The sequence below is a fragment of the Rhinolophus sinicus genome, chromosome 16 (assembly GCF_057876585.1).
Source record: "Rhinolophus sinicus isolate RSI-liver-muscle chromosome 16, RSI-T2T, whole genome shotgun sequence".
Taxonomy (NCBI): domain Eukaryota; kingdom Metazoa; phylum Chordata; class Mammalia; order Chiroptera; family Rhinolophidae; genus Rhinolophus; species Rhinolophus sinicus.
This window is the reverse complement of record NC_142516.1, coordinates 128429210-128449801: the sequence shown is the minus strand read 5'-3', so window position 1 is coordinate 128449801 and position 20592 is coordinate 128429210. Positions and strand designations below refer to the sequence as shown.

Here is a 20592-nt window from a genome sequence, read left to right as displayed (position 1 = left end):
TCAGAGCTCTGATCTACCAAAGTGTAAGATAATAAATTTGCATTGTTTAAGCCAGGAAGTTTATGGTGATTTCTTATAACAGCAATAGAAAACAAATGCAAGCCCCTTGAATCACATGAAGAGCTTTCCCCATGAACATCTAGCCACCGGTTAAAAATGCTAGGACTGTCCTCTACACTGATTTTCAAAATTGAGAACTGGTGACGCACGTACAGGGAGAAAGGGTCATTCCGCAAGGGCTTTACTTACATCAGAGGAGCGGAGAGCAAAACTCACAGTCACAGGGTGTTTCCCTTTCTGTGCAATGTTTCAATAACTGGGAAACGTTACACAAAATCTGGTTTCCAGGAACTCTCACAAAGTTGAAAGGGACAGTGAGCCCGCATTTGCACATTAGTCTCAGTAGGGGCTGTCCCATTTAGATGAAGCAATCCTTGCTCTCCCGTTCATCACTACCCATCACTATCTATTTTCTTAACATTGGACCTGCTTCACTCCTTAAGATCATTTGCTACAACCCCTGGGGTAAATCAACACTTCCCCATTGTGTCCTACTGTCTTACTCAGAAATTTAAGATATATCTCATCCTAAGAAGCCCAGAGTAGTCCACCTCCCCTCATCTTCTCCCAAGCCCGACCCTGCCCCCACCCATTCTAGAATGTTCTGTTTGTAGGCAGTGGTCCCTGGCCTTCAAAATGGCGTGGGATTGTTCCCCTGATTTGGCAGACACTTAAGCCCTCTGCCGAATTCCCATTCAGCATCTGGAGCCAGCCTGGGAGAAGGTGGCTGGCACAGTCGGGCCCTCAGGAAGGAAACTTGGAGGCAAGTAGAAAGAGGCCCAGCCTTGTCCTCAGGAAGTGGGGAGGGGCATGTTCATCAGTACAGGAGCCAGCTTCTGAAGGTCTGCAGACTGAAAGAAAGGAACCCCCTCCCCCCTAGGCAACGTTCCCTGAGGCAGTGTGTATTCTTGAGAATTCTGAGATAAACTGGGGTAGGGAACTATCACAGGAGGGAGGCCTCTGCCCCCTGGTCCCCGGGGTTCACTCACAAACTGGGTCAAGGCTGGGCAAATCCACATCTATAACCTTGAGAGGGCTGAGCTCCCAATCACAGTTGAGGGCCACGACAAGGCAAGGGGGGTGGAAAAACTATTAACCTGGGGAAGAAGAGAGAGTCTGCTCCAAGAACCTCCATGTCCCTACCCGAGGGTCAGAGCGCAAGGCTAAGTTGTACTGGCAACTCAGGACTCTCCTGGCTCCACAGTGGTACCGTGGCCCCAGTCCAAGGATGGGGGGCCCTTGCTTACATTAGGAGAGAGGAGAGATCTGTCACAAGATCAGCAAAGGGGTGAAAGGAAGTGAGGCGAGGCTGGATACTAAGGGCAAAGTCTCATTCCGTTTTCCTCTGCCAGAGCATTCCAGGTACCACAAGCTCCCACCTGACAAGCAAGACAAAGTGTGACATAGACTGGCTCAGGGTGCACAGGTGAATGATCACGACTTCCAAAATACCAGAGCTGGAAAGAATCCAGAGGACTTCTCATTCAGTGATTTTCTGATCGTGCTTCAAGGGGCTCTAGTACTGCAAACAGCTTTCCATGAGGCCACCAATGTAGAACAAGGACAGGGAGAGAAACCCCACCAAGATTCAAATAGAGCAACTGTATTTTTATGTCTTTTACACATCCAATTTCTGTTTTTAAATATTGTTTAATAAAAAAAGATTCTGCTACCAAAAAACGTTTAGAAAACCATAAATCAGATGCAATCCTTCACTTCATAAATTGAGCCCCAGAGAGGTGAATAACTGGACATCATAGAGAAGGTGCCAACACCAGGACGTGAGTGTGGGGAAATTGCTCAGCATCCTCCAGATTCCCTTTCCACTTCTTCCTGTTATTCACAGAACTGCCCTGAGTTTCAATCAGACTCATGACTGTCCAGCTGGAGACTCCATTCCCCAGGCTCTTTTGCAGATAGGTGTGACCATGTGAAGAAGCCCTCACCAAAGGAAGGGAAACAAAGTAATGCTTGAATTCTTACAAAGAAAATGCTGTCCTCCCACTCTTTCATACCCTCCCTTGGGGGCTGGAACATGAGATGTGTAACTGGTAAGCCAACTTCTACCATATGAACAAGGGACACATCTTAGGGCAGAACCAAGCAGCAGCAGAAAAGAAGCCTGGTCTCTGACGGCTTTGTGAAGCAGAACCACCTCCCATCTTTGGAATATTCATGAACAGAAATAAACTAGATTGTCTGAGCCTCTACTTTTATGTCTCCTTCCTACCGTAGCTGTAATATTTATCTATTGCTAAATAGCAAAAAAAAAAAAAAAAGCTCAGTGGCTTAAAACAACGAACATTGGTTGCCTCATAGTTTCTGTGGGTCAGGAATTCAGGAGCAGCTTAACTGTGTGGGTGTGTTAGGATCTCTTATGAGGTTGCAACTGGGGCCTGCAGTCATTTGAGGCTTAAAGCTGGAATGTCCACTTCCAAGCTCATTCACATGGCTGTTATCAGAGACCTCCAGGTGGCTTCTCCATAGGTGAGTGTCTTTGTGACCTGACTCCTGGCTTCCACAGAGCAAGTGACTAGAGAGAGAGACAGAGAGGGGCCAAGAAGGAAAGTCAGTGCATTTTTATCACCCAGTCTCCAAAGTCAAGCACTATCACCTCCACTTCATTCTACTTATTAGAAGAGTCCAGAAGTCCAGCTCAGTCTCAAGAGAACGGGAACAAGGCTCCATCTCTCGAAGGGAGTATCAAAGAATCTGTGGACATATTTTCAAAACCATCATGGGAGCTTAGAATGCATCTTAATTAATACACTGGATGTACTGGTTCTTGGTCCAGTGCTGCCTCGGATGCTTCATGATGCACTTGGATGACAGTAATAACGAATATTTACTGGGGACTTTTTATGGGCCATGCATATGCCAAATATTTTTCAAACAGTTTGTTCCTTGTATGACACTTCTGGGGTAGAATCTACTACTGGCCTTAATTTTCCAAGTGAGGAAACTGAGGTTTAATGTAATTAATACCATGCCAGACTCCAGAAGCTTCACTCAACCGCTCTCCTAGTTAGTGTTGGGGAAAGAGTATGTTTTGTGGAGAGAGGCCGAGTTTGGTTGGAATTCTGTCACCAACACTTAAGAACCATGCAATTTTTAGTAAGACTTAACCTTCTTGAGCTTCTGTATCGTCTTACAGGAAAGTAGAAAATAATAATATCTGGAGGGTTGTGGTGAGGAATAAATGAAAATGCGTGAAGCACTGAGCACAGGGCATGGAGTGCAGTGTGAGGGTCAATGAAAGGTGGTTGTTTCCCCTCTGCTTCATTCTTGAACCCCCACTCTCATACATGGGATGGGTCAGCTCTGGCCTAGAGTATTGGTTTCATTTCAGAAACCTAAGGACATAGCAGGTCTATGTAGAATTCCTGGGAAATCAGGTTAACTCAAATCCCACAGCTTCTGTTTCCTTTCAGCCTCTTCTGGTACATAAGAAAAACATCAGGGGCTCATTGGGGAAAACCCCAGCATCAATGCCAGAACTGACTCAGCTTCTGGAGAGAGAAAGGAAGCCCTCCTCAGCCACATCAATGCTTTTTTCTCCTACTGAACTTCCCATGTGGATTGGGAGCTGGGGAAGGGAGCGGAAAAATCTCTGCTTCACTTTCCTGAAGGACCACAGACCTTCAGGAAAGACCTTCAGGGGGCATTGCTGGGTAGAGTGTGAATCTTTGGCCAACAGTTGCATCAATCCCTAAAAGCGTTCTGGTACTGAGACCTCCAGGGTATCTGGACAAAGACCAGATCTTTTAAGAATGAGTAACAGGCCTCATTTGCTCAAATATACAACAACCCTAAACCCCTCCAAAGGACTGTGTGTTCCTCTCATGAAAACTGTTCTCTTAAGAAATGAAAAAGTTTGGGAAAACATTGTGACAATTTGCCTGATTTTGAAGTATGACAGGTTTATTTGCAGTTAATTAATCATTTTTTAAAATCGACCATGGTTAGCAAGCTCTTCTGTGTTATAGGGCTGGATTTGAAGGCCATGGAAGAGAGTGTCTTTCGAAAGGTAAAATGTTTTGATTATGGTTTCTGGTCCCATGCTCCTCCACAGAATTAGCTGTCTCTCCCCAAAGTGTTTCTCTAGTGCTGACAAGGCCTAAAAATGAGGAGGCTTACGGGCGGTCCACGAGGATGCCGGGGTGGGGCTGTGGGAAAGAAGAGAATCCCTGACTTAGAAGTTTTCCTAGAGGCTTAGTATTACCTTTCCCTCATTCCATGGAAGCTTTAGAAAGAAAATTCTACTTCAGATTTCTCAAGCAGCTTTGAATATATAACCAATGAGCTTCTTTCCTGTTTCCGTTTCTTCCTCATAAGCTAACCAGAGTTGGCCTATGAAGCATCATCTGGTTGGGGGTGGTGGTGGGGTGAGTTATCTAAATTGTATTGACATGATGTGAGAAAACAACTTGTCTTTGATAGGAAAATGTTGGAACTGAACCAACCTTTTAAAAAACGTCCAAGACCAAAGCCCTTCTTCACCCTACATCACTCAGTCTAAGCCATCATTTGCGGCACTGCCTCTTCGCCACAATGGCCAGGAGGGATGAGAATGGGAGATTGGGATGGATACATCCGGTTTTCCAAATTAGAGACCTTGAATGCCTCAGAAGATCTTACTGAATGTCTAAAATATCAGACTTAAAATATGAATTGATATAGAACATTCTGACGACTGTATTCATGGTCCATGTAGATGCCGCCTGAGATATTCACTGTCCTGCTTGACCAGCTTGGTCTCCAGGAGAACTTCCACTGTTTCTACTTTCAAGATCTCTTCCCACCTCAGCTCCTTCATCTAAGGTGGGGAGGAGACATTCTTACCTGCCTCTCAATTTTCCCTTCAAAGACTCTCCCTCTTTCCCAGTTGTGCCCTAGAGGCACCTAGAAGGAACTCTGTAATGCAGTCAGGCTCACCTATAGACACCTTTTCCCTGAGCCAATTGATCTGAAGAACTATTGCTTAAGTAACAATTACGTGTTTTTAAATCCTGTACACTGTACCTAGAACACAGTTTAAGTTGTATGGTAATTTATATATATGCATGCACGTACATCCATTTCAAAATTATTGAACCAGACACGGGAACCACCACACAAATGGTTCATGCTCTTGGAAAATCTCTTCTGAGGAAATCTCTTCTGAGGAAGGCTCATGAAGGGATCAAATTCAGGGAATCACATAATTATCTTTATAATCCCATAACATACACTGTACATGAAAATTATTGAAAGAGATGCAGAGAGGGAAAACGGTGGGCAAACAAAGAGGTGAATTTTGAGCCGAATCTTGCAAAATGCCAGGCACAGATAGAAAAAGGGCATTCCAAACATGTCATACCTTGTGCAAAATCAGTCAAGAAAGAATATACTGTGTTCAAGGAACAACAAAACCTTCATGGCTGATGTTACATAGTGTGTGGGAAAGGAGAATGCATGCGGCGTCAGGAAGACAGGCAAGCGCCAGACTGAAACGATTTGAATGCCATATTCTAAAGTTTGACTTAATCTTAAAAACCCAAAGGACAAAGACAAAAGTTATTAAGCAAGAAAAATAAATGATTAGGTTTATGTTTTAGAAAGATAATTCTGGGGTCAGCAAAGAAGATGAATTTGGGATTAAAATCAGAGCATATTCTTCTCAGCATTAACTGCATGAGAATTTTTGGGGACAAGGAATGTTAAATGAACAATTCTGGGGCTCACCCTTTAACTACTGAATCAGAATCTCTGGGCTCCAGGCCTAGGAGCCCATATATGTAACCTCTCTAACACAGCAATGATTCTTGTGGGCTCCAAATTCTAAGACATAGAGGCAAAGAGGCCAGTTAGAAAGCTTTTGTAATTGTTCAGTTAGGAGGTGAGCTGAGTTGGATCAGTACATGATGCCCTTCCAGACTAGCTCATAAACAAAACAATTATTTTAAGACAATTGCATAATTAAGGGCTAAACTATTTGTCCTGGCCAAGTCGTTTGATATCTTAACATCATGCTTTTAAATGATAAAGCACTAATATGCAAATCTTATTTGAGTGTCACAAGTTCTCAAGAGATAGGGAAAGTATTTATCACCTTCAACTAAAGATTAAGTTTAGTAGGAAGATTAGATTAAGTCATTCTTATTCATTTGCTTGTTTGTTTACTGTCTGTCTCCTCACCGTAGAGTAGAAACCGAGGAGAGTAGAAACCTTGCTGACATTGATGGGTCTCTGGTACAAAGATGATTGGCACAAAGTAGGCTGGTGATAAGTACATTCTGAATAAATGAAAGACAGAAAAAAAGGAAAAAAGAAAAAGAAAAAAAGGAACACTGCAATGTCAGGTAAAAGAAACCATATTGGGCAGGGGAATTAAGAGTTTCAGTCTTTCTTCCAAGTACTATTCATGCAACACATTCACTGTGCTAGATGCTGAAGATACTGCCCTTAAGGTATTGCCAGTGTTGATTCCTGAATTTGATTCTGTTATTCAGGAGCATGGAGCCCTGACAAGTCTACACTGTGGATGAAAAAGGGTGTTGTAATAAATCATAAATTCCTAACTGAGTAAGTCATGCTGGGTAGTCACAACCCAGGCATATAACTTTTTCGTATAAGGTTTATCTTTGCTTAAGCAAGCCCTGCCCATTGTTTCTGTGCGTCTAGGTTAACACACTTTTGAAATGCCTCTTTTCAGATCCCTCCTTCTAATACATAACCACCCTCAAGAGAGCACATAATTTTAACTATTTTGTAATCTAATCCTCACTTTGTTTTCTCCCACCTTCATGTAATCTTCCTTATGTCCCCTCCTTAATTTCAAATGCATAAAAAAACAGACAAAAAAAAAAAAACCCTGCAAAACTGTTATTCTCCAGAGCATTTCAGATCTTGCTTCTTGTACCTGTCATCAGTTTGGGCTCAAATAAACTCATAAAAATTCTCTACAGGTTTGGATATTTCTTATGTGGACAACACTAATCTTGGCTGGCCAAAAATGAGATGACAACTAAAGCTTGGATTTCCAGCTTTCACTTTTGTAATTCATCTTCTTTACCGTCTTGCTTCAGTTCCCTGCTTTTGCGGTAAGCAAAGGAACGTGCTAGCCCCCATTCATGACCGAGTCCTTGCCTACCGAGCAGAAGTTGAATCACTCCTCAGAACTGGTTTCTCAACGGGCTATAGCAATGCTAAACAGTAACAGCTCTGGAGGCAGAAAACAAATGTGGCACTAATTGTTCAGTTTCCTCCAAGTCCCTGGCGCAGGAGGTTGGTCCCCGCAGCTTGGGCCATCTCACCGCTCACCGCGCGATACTCTTTAGACAAGTTTTCCCAGGACAGTGAAGGTAAAGCCGGAGGCGCCATACCTTGCAAAGACGCTCCCCTCTGAGATGGTGGGGCGGGCCTGCGAATAATACCCGGGGCCAGGAGGAAGGCTCTCATTGGCCGGAGGGCGGATGACCGGCTTGAGGCGGAGTTTCCCAGGGGTATATAAGGGAGGGGGTGTGTGCAGCCTGTGTCAGTTTGGGAGTCTCTACCTCCTGGTGTCAGTGCTGTGGGACCTGAGCCGAGTCTCCCTCTAAGGCTTTCCCTCCTTCGCGGCTGGTACCCCCACCGGGTTCTGTGGCGCCTCACGACGCCAGCTCCGGCGCTCTTCCTGCATTTCCTCGGTGGGTGCTTTGATCCGGAGGACTTTCTATTTGTTTTCTCCTCTTTCCTCTTTGTTGCTCTAAAACCGGCCTCGCCGAAGCCCCCCACTCCGGAGGGAATTCGACTCCTGGGGAAAGGCGGCTGCCACGAGCTATCCCCGCCCCTCCTGCGGACCCGCCAGCCGCTGCACCCACCCCACCTGCCTCACCCACCGCCTGCGTTCGTTTGCCGGAGGAAGCCAGCCGCGAGTTCATTGATGCACCCATTCCAGTGGTGTAACGGTGAGTCCCGAGGGCCGGAGGGCGAAAGGGCGCTGGGCTGGCGGGAGAACCAGGACCCGGGAGCAAGGCGTAAGATCACACTGGCTCGTTCTCCCTCTCGAGCCAAGTTTCTCATGAAATCGTACGTCCTCGTGCCCAAATCTGCTCTGTACAGCGCGGAATTTGAAACAAAAAAAAAATCAGGTTTAACTGAGGACGGAGAAGGGTCTCTGAACGTGCGGGGGGCGGGCGACGTGGGAGCCGCGGGGTTCGCGGCCTTTGTGTGGCGGCTTCGCTCTTCTCCCCGCTTCCCCTGTCTTTGTGCGCTCAAACTCTGTTCTTTGTTGTGGTTGTCGGAGGAGAATTAAATCCGCGCTCGGGCTAGGATCTAGAGGGAGCTCAAGTTCCCGGCCTGAAACTTTGCAGCCTATTTTAAATATGTATACAGTGCGGGACGGCCCGGGGGTGGCTTCCTCTGTGCCTTTGTTGGCTTCGCACTGGCTGCCAGGGGGCTTTGTGCCAGTGGAAAGTGCCAGATTAAAAAGCGTGGCTTTATTGAGTTGATAAAGCCTTGCAGATATCTCGGCGCCCTGCTATCCTTGAGTGCAGGGCTAGTCTGGCGGGAGCTGGGTGCTTTCTGGCCCCAAACCCCAAGGCCTGACTTCGACTTCGGTACTAGCTCCCGAGCCGCACCTCCAAACCCAAACCACCTCTCCTACCCGATTCACTACCCCCATCCCCCACCTGGCCTGGGTGATGCTAAATTTATCTCACCTGAGGCTTTTTTGCGGTTCAGGTGACAACAGGTTGGGCTTGGGTCTAATTCCTCAGCTACCTGAAAGGAGGGCCTTCCTGAGCGGGTCACTTCAAAACCTGGGATACTAATACCCTCCAATTGCCTTAGGGTCTTGACCGCCTGTACTAATGCTTGAACAGTTGGTGGGGTTGGCGTGTGGCTAGCCTTATCTCTGAATATGGCAGGCAGGTTAGTTAGGGAAAATTCACTCTTGAGAACAGACTCCTGCCAGATCTTGGATTAATTATTTCAACAGGCTTTTGTTTTAAGGCAAGGTTTGGACAGCATATGTATGAGGACCCCCATCCCCCTCTTCCTCTTGCTAGTAGGATCTAATTTCCTGAAAATGAACCAAGCTGTGTGTGATAGGCGGGCACTGCCGGGGAGAGGGTGGAGGATGGGGGTGAGGAAGGACGGTGCATCCCAGCATCTGGGAAAGATTCCCGTTGGCTGGGAAGGAGAAGCATTTCCCAGATCCTCTGGTCTTTCTGGCCAGCCCTTTTCCTGACGTCATTCCCGCTCCCAGCCTGCTCACTTAGATAAAACATTCTGATGTCAAGGCATTCATAGGTTGGCTGAGACAATGGAACAGAGACTTGAGAAGAACCAAGAGGTTGTCAGTCACACTGGCCTTGATTCTGGGCAGCTCTCTTTCTTATGAGGTTTTTAGACCAGCAGAGGACTTGCTGCCTTAGCTTTTCACTTAAAGTGACTGAAAGATCCTGTTCTTTGACTCCAATGAGTCCCTCTCACCTTGGAGCCCCTCTTTCCTAGGGTTGGTACTCTGTCCTTACACATTTTAGAGGAAAAATGACTTCTGTGTGTGTATATATATATAATCCCCCCCCCCATTTTTTAAATAGTAATACAAGCAAATGGACCTTCTCTTGACTACAAAGCTCTTCTCACCCACACCCCTTTATCACATCAACTCCTAACCTCATTGACTCAGTCCTGGAGTCCCAGGGAAAGCTTCTCTCATACAGATGAGATGGGCGAGATAAATTGGTGAGAGAGAGGACTGCTGAGGCCAGAGCACCTGCAGCGTGCACACACATACCCTCTGCAATAGCTACTGTCACCACTCTGCAGATTCCCAGAATGGGAAACCAAATGAGGTTCTTTGTGGCCCTAAAGATACTAGGATACAGCTCATAAAAAGTGCACGGAGACCCAAGGCAGATTGTGGGTTAGACCATCTTATAGCCTCAAATATTGCTGGTGGGGGAGGAAGGCCTCATTGGCAATGAGGACACAGTTTCCTGGCAGGGAAGTCCTAAGACCCTTTTCCAGAATAGATGAGTCCTCCATGATGTCGTCATGAAAAATTAAATTTCCTTTGGTCCACAGATAGCAAAATTTTGAGTGGAGGGTAGAGGGGTGATGAAAACTTTCTAACCCTTGCTGAAGCCTAAAAAAGCAAGGGCTTCCTGTTGGGCATAGCAAAGGTTATTTATTTTCAGCATAATCAAAAAAATCTTTCAGGACGAGAACAACTTTTTGTTTCCCCACAATGTCTAGGTCAGTGCATAAATAAGGCCTTCTATGTTCTTGGTGATTGACTGGTCATCCATTAGCTGAGGGCAGTTTCTGGCCAGTTCTCCCAAACATCAGTCTACTTTGAAGCAGACAGGTTGTTTTGAGAAAACTGGGAGTTAACTAGTTATCAAACACTAGGCTAGGCACTGGAGAATATACAAAAGTCCTCAGCTGTCCTCAGACCTGGGAGCATTCAGGCTTGTTAGGACTCTCATCTCTGATTTCAGGATTATGGGAGCATCTCTGCAGAGGTGCCTCATTTCGGTGAAAACCTTTGTGTGTGTCTTCCCTAGAAGGTAAAACCATCTGGTAATTCTCCCTTGCTTTTTTATCTTTAGTGTCTGTCATGGTACTTGTCATAATCAATGCTTAATGCATATTTGAGTTAAGTTGATGCTGGGAACAATGGATAATGTACTGCAATTACTGAGTATGCAAGAGCCAGAACCCGTGACAGGGCTGTGAGCACTAGAATTCAGGGAAGAGAGGGATCACTGCAATATCACAGAGACCAAGCTCGGCGGACTTTGGGAAGGGAGAGGGAGTTCCAGGCAGGGAAAGTTGCATGAACAAAGGTATGAAGGCAGCGAGTGAGTACAAGGTTGGGCAAGAAATAGTGAGGAGACGGGCCCACATGGGGTGGTGATGGAGGACATGGGGGCAGAGAGTTTGAGAGGGGACCCAGTGCATATGTGTTCAGAAGGACTTGAAGCCAGTCATGAGTTTTGGAAATGCATGATAGAAACCGAGTGGAGGGACAGGACAGACATGTGGGCTAAATTAGAGGAGGCACTAGACGTCAATTAGGTGTGAAGAAGGACTTGGAATCGAATTGGGCCTAAAATCTGCTTGGCGTATGGACTTGGCAATACAATTGCGTGCAAAATGGGAAAGGTTTGTAGGAAGGCTCATTATATGGTCACAGCTTGATCTAGGGAATAAAGAGGTCTGAGATATGTGATGCCAAAGATGACTTCCAGTCTTTCAAGCTAGACTTGTGTTGAGTGGTGGTAGCACTAATACTTATAATGTAGAATTCTGAAATACATTAACAGGTTCTGGCTCCTAACCAAGATGTCAGGAAAGTTCTTAAACCTATGTTGAAGGCTTGAGTACAGAGGTCTTTGGAGCCAGGCCTTGTTAACTGTTGGACTATAAACAGTTTAATGATTGAGTCTTTTAAGATTAAATTGGTCGCATGAAAATGTGCTTGGGATGCAGCCGGTAGGTGGTAAATTCTAGTTTTCCCCACTTTCTGAAATCCAGGAATTTTATGCTTACCTTTTGGATCACTGGTATTTTTGCCTGCAAGCAGGAATAAACATCTAACTAATTTACTGTTTACGTCCTATCTTTTTTCCCCTTATGGTTAAATAGTACAGAACATTTACGAACTGTCAGAACCAGTAGTCCCAAGATAGAGATTGGCTCCAGAATTGGTTAATCTAGCAACTCAGCTGACATTATCTTTCCTCCTCTTTCCCTGTTCTGTCACCAGCTTTGTACTGAATTGCTCTCTTTCCAGCTATAGTTTGGCTGCCCTCATTCCAGGTGTTTTGAGGAGATGTGAGCAAAAAAGAAAAATCTTTCCAGCAGACAGTCTGTTTGTTTCTTTGGCCAGAACCCTGTCTCATATCTGCCTCAACACCAAACCCTGGCAAGGGGAAGGTGACTATTAAGGCTGATAGACCAATCAGGATTTATCCCTAAGTCAGGTGAGAAGGGGCTGCATCTAGTGGCCAGCGCTTCCCATGCTGCATGTACAGGAATCTGCTGACGACCCAGTTAAAATGCAGATTGTGATTCGTTTTGTCTGGGGTGAGCCCAAGATTCTGCATTTCAAACAAGCTCCAGGGAATGTCATTGAACTATGGAACTGCACAGGGAGGCTCTGAGTAGAAAGGGGAATGGTGGCAGTAAAAGCTGCAAATTCTACACACACACACACACACACACACACACCACTTTCTGGAACACTGGATTAGCTTTGGAGTGAGTAATTTCTGTTCTTTTTTCATTTTGCTAGTATACCGTATGGGCTCTACCGTTTTCTGCCCATTTCCTGAAGCCTTGATCCCCTAGATGGAGATGCTGTTTTAAGTGCTATGTGTAGTAGTCCATTTCATAGGTTGTTTAAATAATTTACCCATGATCACATAGCTAGTGTTAGAGGTAGGATATAAACGGAAGCACCTGAACCAGGTGTAGGACCCCAGACCTTGCCAGTTCTCTCTCCATCCTTGCTGACAGAGGACCATCAGCCCCAGTGGTAAATTTCCAACTATAATATTATTTTTCCTCCCCCTTTCTCTACAGGGTGTTTCTGCGGCCTGGGACTGGTTAGTACTAACAAGTCCTGCTCAATGCCACCCATCAGTTTCCAAGACCTTCCCCTCAACATCTACATGGTCATCTTTGGCACAGGCATCTTTGTCTTCATGCTCAGCCTCATCTTCTGCTGCTATTTCATCAGGTGGGTGGCTCACTGGCTGACCCAGGGTGGAGAGTCAGGGAGGAGGCCAGGAGTAGGGGGAGCCAAGTGAGGCTTTCACAGTAGTCACTAGCCTCCCACGGGGGCCCCTGTTTTGGGGACGGGGCTTAGCCTGCCCTTCCCTGGGCCCTTGAGGTCTGGTGTTTCTATTTCTATCAGCCTATCCAGCAAGTTGTCCCAGAGCATATAAGGTCACCGTGGGTTGGGCTACATCCCGCCTCTTGGCCAGTTATTCCAAGGTTGCCTTTTGACCGAGTAATATCATTGGTGGTCCCTGAACTATCTCTCTACTCCCCACTTACACACTCTGGATAGCCAGGGGTATGTGGGCATGAATTACACCAGTGGCACATACCTCTGCCCTCCTGGGAAATCCTGTTGTCAACCCCCGAGATGCTAGCTAATATTAGCAAGCTGATGTCTGGAGAGCTGCTTGTTTATTCTGCTTTGTAAGCTCTTATTTTTGAGAGTGAAAAAAGTAAAAATGTCACTTACTCGTATTGCACAGGGATCTAGGGAAGGACTAGCCAAGCTCCAAGAACTGTTTTTTCTCCTGTTGATAAGACATGGGAACTGGTGCTTGTTTTGTACCAGAAATTTGGGGCATGACTGGTATTTAGAGTGGAAATTAAAGTAGTGTTTCTGACAAGGGGATGCTTTTGGTATTAACAGTTCTTCATTTTAAAAAGTCCCTAGGGCTACAATTTTCCACTCAAGCTACTATCTTCTCTGAAAATACTTTTATTTTTCCCTTTTGTACAATTGAATCTAAAATTTGCATCGAACTAATAAGTGGGGTGACAGTAGATTTCTGGTATCTCCCCACTCCCTCCCCTTTCCCCAAGGCTAAGTTTTCTTTCTCAAACTTTTTTGTCTTCCTGACCACCAACCACCCCCATCTGCCCATATCGAGCAATTGATGCAATTCCCCAGTCACTGAAGATGGACACATTCCAAATACCAGAGATTTGTGTATGATGCTGTGAGGAGTCTGTAAAACCAACTCTATTTGGTTCCTAAACACACACACACACACACACACACACACACACACACACACAGGCTCACACATGCCAAGCTGAAAAGGGGGTCAAGTGAAGAAAACCTAGAAAAGCACTCTGGGCCTGTAAGTGGGTGATCAGTGTTCATTTACTAATTCTGCCACTAATAGGTATGGCCTTAGGTTTTTAGCTATTCTTTACTAACTGCCACCTGTGTTCCAGGCATCATGGTTAGCATTTTATAAAATATTTAGTTCACTTAGTCCTCAGAATAGCCCTCCAGTTTAGGTATTAGCCCACTTTATAAATGAGGAAGGTCATGCTCAGGCCGTTAAGGATTTGCCCAAGGCCATGTATAGGGGGATATATAAAGGCAGACTAGGTTGGTGACAATTAACTAGTTTTTCAGATTCCATACATTTGACTTCTCTGATTCTTATTCCTTGAATGGGGAGAAGTGGGGCAGCTGTGGTATCCGTGGCCACCCCATTATAGCTACAGATTGGGGTCCTGCAGGACAGGCTGGGGAGCTGGTTACGGCTGATTAATGTTTGGCTGGACTGAAAGAACAGAACAGCAGAACCACAGGACATCAAAAGCTTTCCCCACTGGGGCTGTTCACCACCACCTGTCTCTACTGCAGGAATCTGTCCCTTCACCATCCCACCCTCTGTTCTGCAGCCTGCCCAAAGCCAGTTCACCCTGCAGTTTCATCGTTCCAGAGGCTCACTGGTGTGTGGCAGCCTGTGGGTGTCTATATATAGAAAGACACACAAGCACAGAAGCCACTTCCTCTCCCAGCTTCTTGGTTTCCTTCTCAGCCAAAATAGACCCATGACCCCAGCTCATGACCTGGTGAGCTCATTGGCCAAGGCCAACTTCACTCCCAGCTCCCCTCCCTCAGTCTCTCCCCCCACCCCCCAGGGGCTGACCTCTGCCCTACACAGGATGGAGGGGCCAGTGAAGTACAAATAGGCAGGAAAGGAATAATTATTTTCAGGACTTGGTTGCATTGTTTGTTCCAAAAGGGAAAAGAAGCAAAGGGAGAGCCCATTGGCAGTGGCTAGAAAATGGTGTCATTGAAATCAGGATATTTTTAGTAGCTTTGCTCACCCAGCAGCTGAGAAGGCCACCTGTCCAAAGTCGTTGGCACTATATCCCCTGCTGGGATGGCCCAATGTCCTTTTCTGCTTTGTTTCCTTTGCAACCTCCCATTTCATCACCATTGGTAACTACCTGATCCATAAGTCTACATGTATGGTGAAGGGTCAGCTCTGAAGCTCCTCACTGTTCTGAGCATCCTGGGCTCTGAGAGTCAGGCTTCTGGAGTTTCCCTGGATAAGACCATTAAAAGGAGTCAGCCGATAAAAGGGACGAGGGTGAGGATGGAGGGAGCCGCTGCTATGATATAGCAGGCGAAAAGGCACCACACGCACTACATAATTATAGCCATTTTGCAGTTGAAGCTCACAGGATGTGTGGCATGCCCTTATTCTTTGAGTTAAGAAGCAGGCTCCTTACCACTTCCTTATTTACTCTGTACACAACCTGGTAACAGCCACAGCACCTTCCGTCAGAAGGTGGCTGTGAACACACTGACTAAATACTTTTCTGCCTTCCTCAGCTTAACTCAGTGTCAGTCAAGTAACAGTTGTCATGTAAGCTTTGGATGCATCCTTTCCTGCCCTCTCTTGGAAGTGGGGACAGAGATGCGCGCGCATGTGTGTATACGAGTATATGAAAGTGCAAAGTGAAGGATGGGACAATGGGAGTCCTCGTTAGGCATTTAACCCAATCCTCCAATGACCAGAAACCCTCCAATGAGAGAAGAGAAAGGGGGCAGTGATATGCTGCCCCAGGCCTCAATCCTGTGGCAGGAGTCACTTAGACAGCCTGGAGTTCCTAAGAGGCTCTTGGCACATGTGGCCTCGCTAGGTCCCCTGACTTCCTGTTAAGAACGATAGAGATCTCCCAGCCTGATCTTCCTTACCTGCTCCCTGGCTGCTTTGGGCATGGCTGTGTCCCACCTTCTGTATCTCTCACCACCCTGGGAGCAGTTTCAGCTTTTCTTCCATGCCCATGGAGCATCTTACCTCATGTCCTTTGATGGAGGCTTGTGATTTGAGATTCTCTCTTCCTCTAACTCAGGTCAGCAGTCTGTTTCTGCAAAAGGTCAGCTGAAGGTCATACGGTCTCTACTGTGCGAAGCAGCCACAGACAATTTGTAAACTATGAGCGTGGCTGCATTCCAGCAAAATTTGAGTTTCATATAATTGTCACATAAAATGAAACAGAAACATTCTTTTGATTTCTACTTTTAACCATCTAAGGATAGAAACCATTCTTATGTTTATCAGCCTTATAAAACAAATGATCAGCTGGATTTGGCCCTCAGACCAGAGATTGCCGCACCTACTCTAATTTGGCTTGTTTTGGAAGCTTCCTTCCAATAACTTAGACCGATGATAGAAATGACCAGCGGGAGAGAAAGCTCCATATGGCACCCACACGTAGGAGGCCAGAGAACTGCCTGTAGAATTCGGAAGGTTTCCCTGACTGAAAAATTAAATGGCGATAAATGGATGGAGTGATGTATAATCACGGTCCCAGCCATTTGCACAGTAAGCTGAGAGCTGTAGGCTTGTTAACAGGTGTTAAAGAGCTTGGGCTCTGTAATCAGACTTTGATTCAAATTCGGACACTGCCGCCAATTACCTCTGAAGTTTGGGCAAGTTAATTAACATCTTTGGACTTCATTGTTTTCTCATCTGTAAAAAGGAAAGTATCTCCCTCTAAGTTTGTTTGGAATCGATGGGCACATATGTGAATGTTAGTGCAGGAATCGATACATAGCAAGCCCTCAATAATGATTTTCCTATTGCCATGAGTGACATCCTGCCAGGTTCAGGCTATTGGGAGTTAGGCTGCATACAGGCCACCAGCTTGAAACAAAAAGAAGAAAAGAAAGAAGGGACTGCCTGTGTTTGCCTGGCACTGAAGGGAAGAGTGTGCTTTGGTTTCAGAATATTTGTGTTCTCCGGGTGGAAAATTCCCCAGGGTCGACAGACTTATTTATCCTGCTACCCTGGCTTAATGGAAATATCCCTTTTAAGAATATCTTAACTTCTAGTATACATTCAATAAGCAATTGTTGATCTCTATCGTTTGGGAATCTGTAGAAATTTATGTACTGGAAAATGGCAGGGAGAGTGAAGGAACTATTCGGGGTGCTCTGCCAGGGAATCTGGGCCCTGGCAGTAAATTTTGAGGCTGTTGAGCCTGAGTAACAGCCTGAGTCCTTAATCCACTCTGGGGGACCTGCATAGGTCCAAACCATATCCCACAGTCTCTAGGATGAGACACCCCTGTGGGGAGCCCCCTCCCTGCCCCCAGAATAATGCCAAGCCGCCATCCCGCTTCTCCTACTTGGAATGGCTGTTTGTGTGAAGGCATAGTAACCCCTTCTCTTCCTTTTTTCTCCCCCAGCAAACTTCGGAACCAGGCACAGAGTGAACGATATGGATATAAGGAGGTAAAACACATCTTTCCCTGAGACTTCCTCCTCTGCTACTTGTCCTGCTAAAGACAGAGATGGAGGAGAACAAACCTAAGCTGTCCTGGCCTGGAATTCCCCTCAGGCCCGCCCCCCCCCCCCGTGGGTCTGTCTTCACTGTCCCCAAGTCTGGTTGGCCCAGGCAGGTTGGCTCAGAGCCCTCCCCTTTATGGGGTGAGGGAGGTTGTGCTACGCAGGGCTAGGGACTCCATCCATTGGTTGATACCACCTGATCCCTGTGGCTGCTTTCTTCTGACACCATGCCTCTTTTCTTTCTAGGTGGTACTTAAAGGTGATGCCAAGAAGTTACAGTTATATGGGGTGAGTGTACTGGGATCGCACGTCTGAGGGCCCCACTCGGTAAAGCAAATGGTACCTTCTCTGGTTTTCAGCCTGGACACTTTCAGGGGCCGTTTTAGTCTTTTAGTCTCTTCCTTCATATCTCCTTGGGCCAAATAAGTCACCCATCCTAGCACGACATCAATAGACTTCATTATGTCTGAAACCAGCACTGGCAGAAAACAAAGGGGTCACAAAAGGGTTTGGATGAGTGGTGACACATGGCCTCAAGAAGCCTGCTAGGTGCGATGTTTAAGCGGAGGATAGTCTTACCACTCCATGCCAGACTGCAGCTAACTTGCCCCATGTTCAGACCCATGCCTTGTTTTTCTATTAAAGAAAAGATGGTCCTTTTACCCTTATATACACGCTGTCCGAGCATATTGTGGATCAGACTAGTGTCTCCATCCCTCTGGTTCTCCCCTTCCGCCCCACACACAAACCAATTCCTGGGTTCCCCTCAATGCTGACTGCTTTCGGAAGAGGCCATTCATTCCCATTCCTTTCCCGCTATGCCTTTGAGGTCACCCAGCTCATTTCCCAAGACCTCCTTCCATAACCATGGACACTCCTGAGTGTGTTTGTTCTTGTCTGGAGCAGGGAGGACCACAGATATCTTAGATACCAGACTACTTAGAAATGGCCACATTTTGTCCCATTTTTGATACGTTATATCTCAGCAAGTTCAGATGTTTTCTAAGCACCCCTTTAAAAGAGTAATTCAGTTGAGATTGAATTAGGGGGACGTAAGGCTGGATTTAAAGCGTATAACTGACCACATACACCATACCCTCTCATCCTTACCTCTAGTTATTGATACGTGTCCCCTTGTCAAATGTATGAGTCTGGAATGGATTAAAAGCCATTTCTCTAGAACGGCACTGCCTAATGGAAACCCCTGTGATTATAGAAATGTTCTATATCTGCACTGTCAAACGTGGGAGCTGCTGGCTACATTGTGACCATCGAGCACTTACAGTGCGGCTAGTGCAACGGAAGAACTAAAATTTTAATTTCATCTTATTTTGGTTAGTTTTAATTTAAACAGTTACATGTGGTTAATGGCTACCATGCTGTCAGTGTCGTTTTTTAAAAATATGATCAAAGTTTCTCGGGATGATAAGGAAACTGTGCTACATCTTAGTCTTTTGAATGGGGTCAAGATAATGTGTGTTTAGGGCGAGTGAGTGAGGTTTTTCTCCCATCTCTCACACTGCCCCTGTTCTTTCCACAGCAGACCTGTGCAGTCTGTCTGGAAGATTTCAAGGGGAAGGATGAGTTAGGGGTGCTCCCATGCCAGCATGCTTTTCATCGGAAGTAAGTGTCCACATTGGGGATGTGTGTCCACATTGGGGATGTATGTCCAGGGGTGCCTTTTAAAAGAAATAAGCAAGAAGCATCTTTTAGAACCTCCAATCTCTACCCTCTCCCACCTATCCCTGTATCCTATCGGGATAGCAGTCAGGCTGGAGGGGTTAGACTGGGGCAAGGATAGAGACGGTTTGTTCTGAGAAGCAGCGGGGCTCTGAAGGACAGCCAGCCAGAGCAGGTTGGGATGTCTCGGTCTCTTTTGCCCACAGGTGTCTGGTGAAGTGGCTAGAAGTTCGCTGTGTCTGCCCTATGTGTAACAAGCCCATCGCTGGTCCCACAGAGGCCACTCAGAGCATCGGGATTCTGTTGGATGAGCTGGTGTGAATGCTGCCCCTACACCAAGACCTGGAGAAGACCTCTTGCCTTGCCTCGTGGGTGCCTGGTCCCTTTGCATAGCTGCAGTAAACAAGACTGTTGGGTGGTAATGGTCATGCTTACCTGAAAGGGAGGGAGTGCAGGGCTGGTCTCCCACCATCAGGGTGAGACCAGACTGGCCCCACTTTCTTGCCTCCCGAAGTCTTGTCTGCTACTCAGTGCTGACAGCATCACCCATTAAGACCAATGTATCCTGGTACTGGACTATTTACCGGCCTTGTCTCTGCTCTGGGGAAAAAAAAATCCACCCCTGTCTGGCCAAGAACTTGGAGCATACCCCTTCAGAGTTCCCTTAGGAGGACAAGCTGCCCCAGAAAAGGGATGAGATGGACTCTGCCCTCCACTCCTATCCACTCCTTCCATAAGCAGGTTAGAAGGGAAGGAAGGAAGGAATGAAAGATCAAGTGCCTCCAGTAGAAGTCGGGGAGGCGCTGTGGGAGATCAGGAAGAGCAGGGACATACAAGAAAGCAAAGTCAATGTTTACATGGGACCTATGGAAACAGGCTGGCGGGCCAGCCTGCTGACTACAGGGTAATGGAGGGTCAGTCCCCTCCCCCTGCTAGGGTCTGAGGTGCTATCCATTCACTCTCTTCCTCAGTTCAACTCAGAGCTTCCTATTGGAGGGCCCCTCCAGAGAAAGGGCTTGTTCTACACTCAAATGGATTCCCAGGGGCTTTTTCTAAAAGAGCAAAAGGGGCCTGGGGATGGAGGTGTCTGAAGGTTAAGGTAGCAACAGATACCTTCTTCCCCGGTGTAAATAGTATTTTTATACTTCATCCTCACCACCTCAGGCTTTATACATGGAATCCCCCAGAGGGAGAGGGTGGGGGTTTCTGTTCCTCCCCAGAATGGGTGAGGGTGGGAGAAGGTATGTATTTAAAGGAAATTAAATTTAATAACAAGTTTCTCTAAACTTTTGTCTGTGGTTGTGGCCTGTGTCTGTTGGCCCTTTTCTGCCAAGAAAGGGAACAAAGTTCTCTAACTGCCTCTTTTCATTTCCCCACACTCAAATAAAAAACACACAAAGACTCCTTAAAAAGAAAAATTGGTATTAGATTATTATCTGCCACATAGATTAAGACTATTGTCAATGTACTTGACTACGTGACTGAGCCAGGTTCATTAATTGGATTTCTAGAACATTTTTAAAGAAGGTCAA

General features: G+C 46.2%; 1 protein-coding gene across 2 annotated transcripts; it reads left to right on the top strand.

Annotated features, from left to right (window-relative positions):
• Positions 1–7569: 7569 nt before the first annotated feature.
• RNF122 (ring finger protein 122) lies at positions 7570–20346 on the top strand. Of its 2 annotated transcripts, none has more exons than XM_019743187.3 (6): positions 7570–7988; positions 12619–12775; positions 17281–17326; positions 17627–17668; positions 18924–19003; positions 19267–20346. In XM_019743187.3, exons 1-6 carry the CDS (start codon positions 7964–7966, stop codon positions 19379–19381), a joined length of 465 nt encoding a protein of 154 aa, XP_019598746.1. In that variant the 5' UTR covers positions 7570–7963; the 3' UTR covers positions 19382–20346. The 2 variants fall into 2 exon arrangements, with proteins under 2 accessions (XP_019598746.1, XP_019598744.1); XM_019743185.3 differs by having other exon boundaries at positions 7591–7988; positions 18921–19003.
• Positions 20347–20592: the final 246 nt, after the last annotated feature.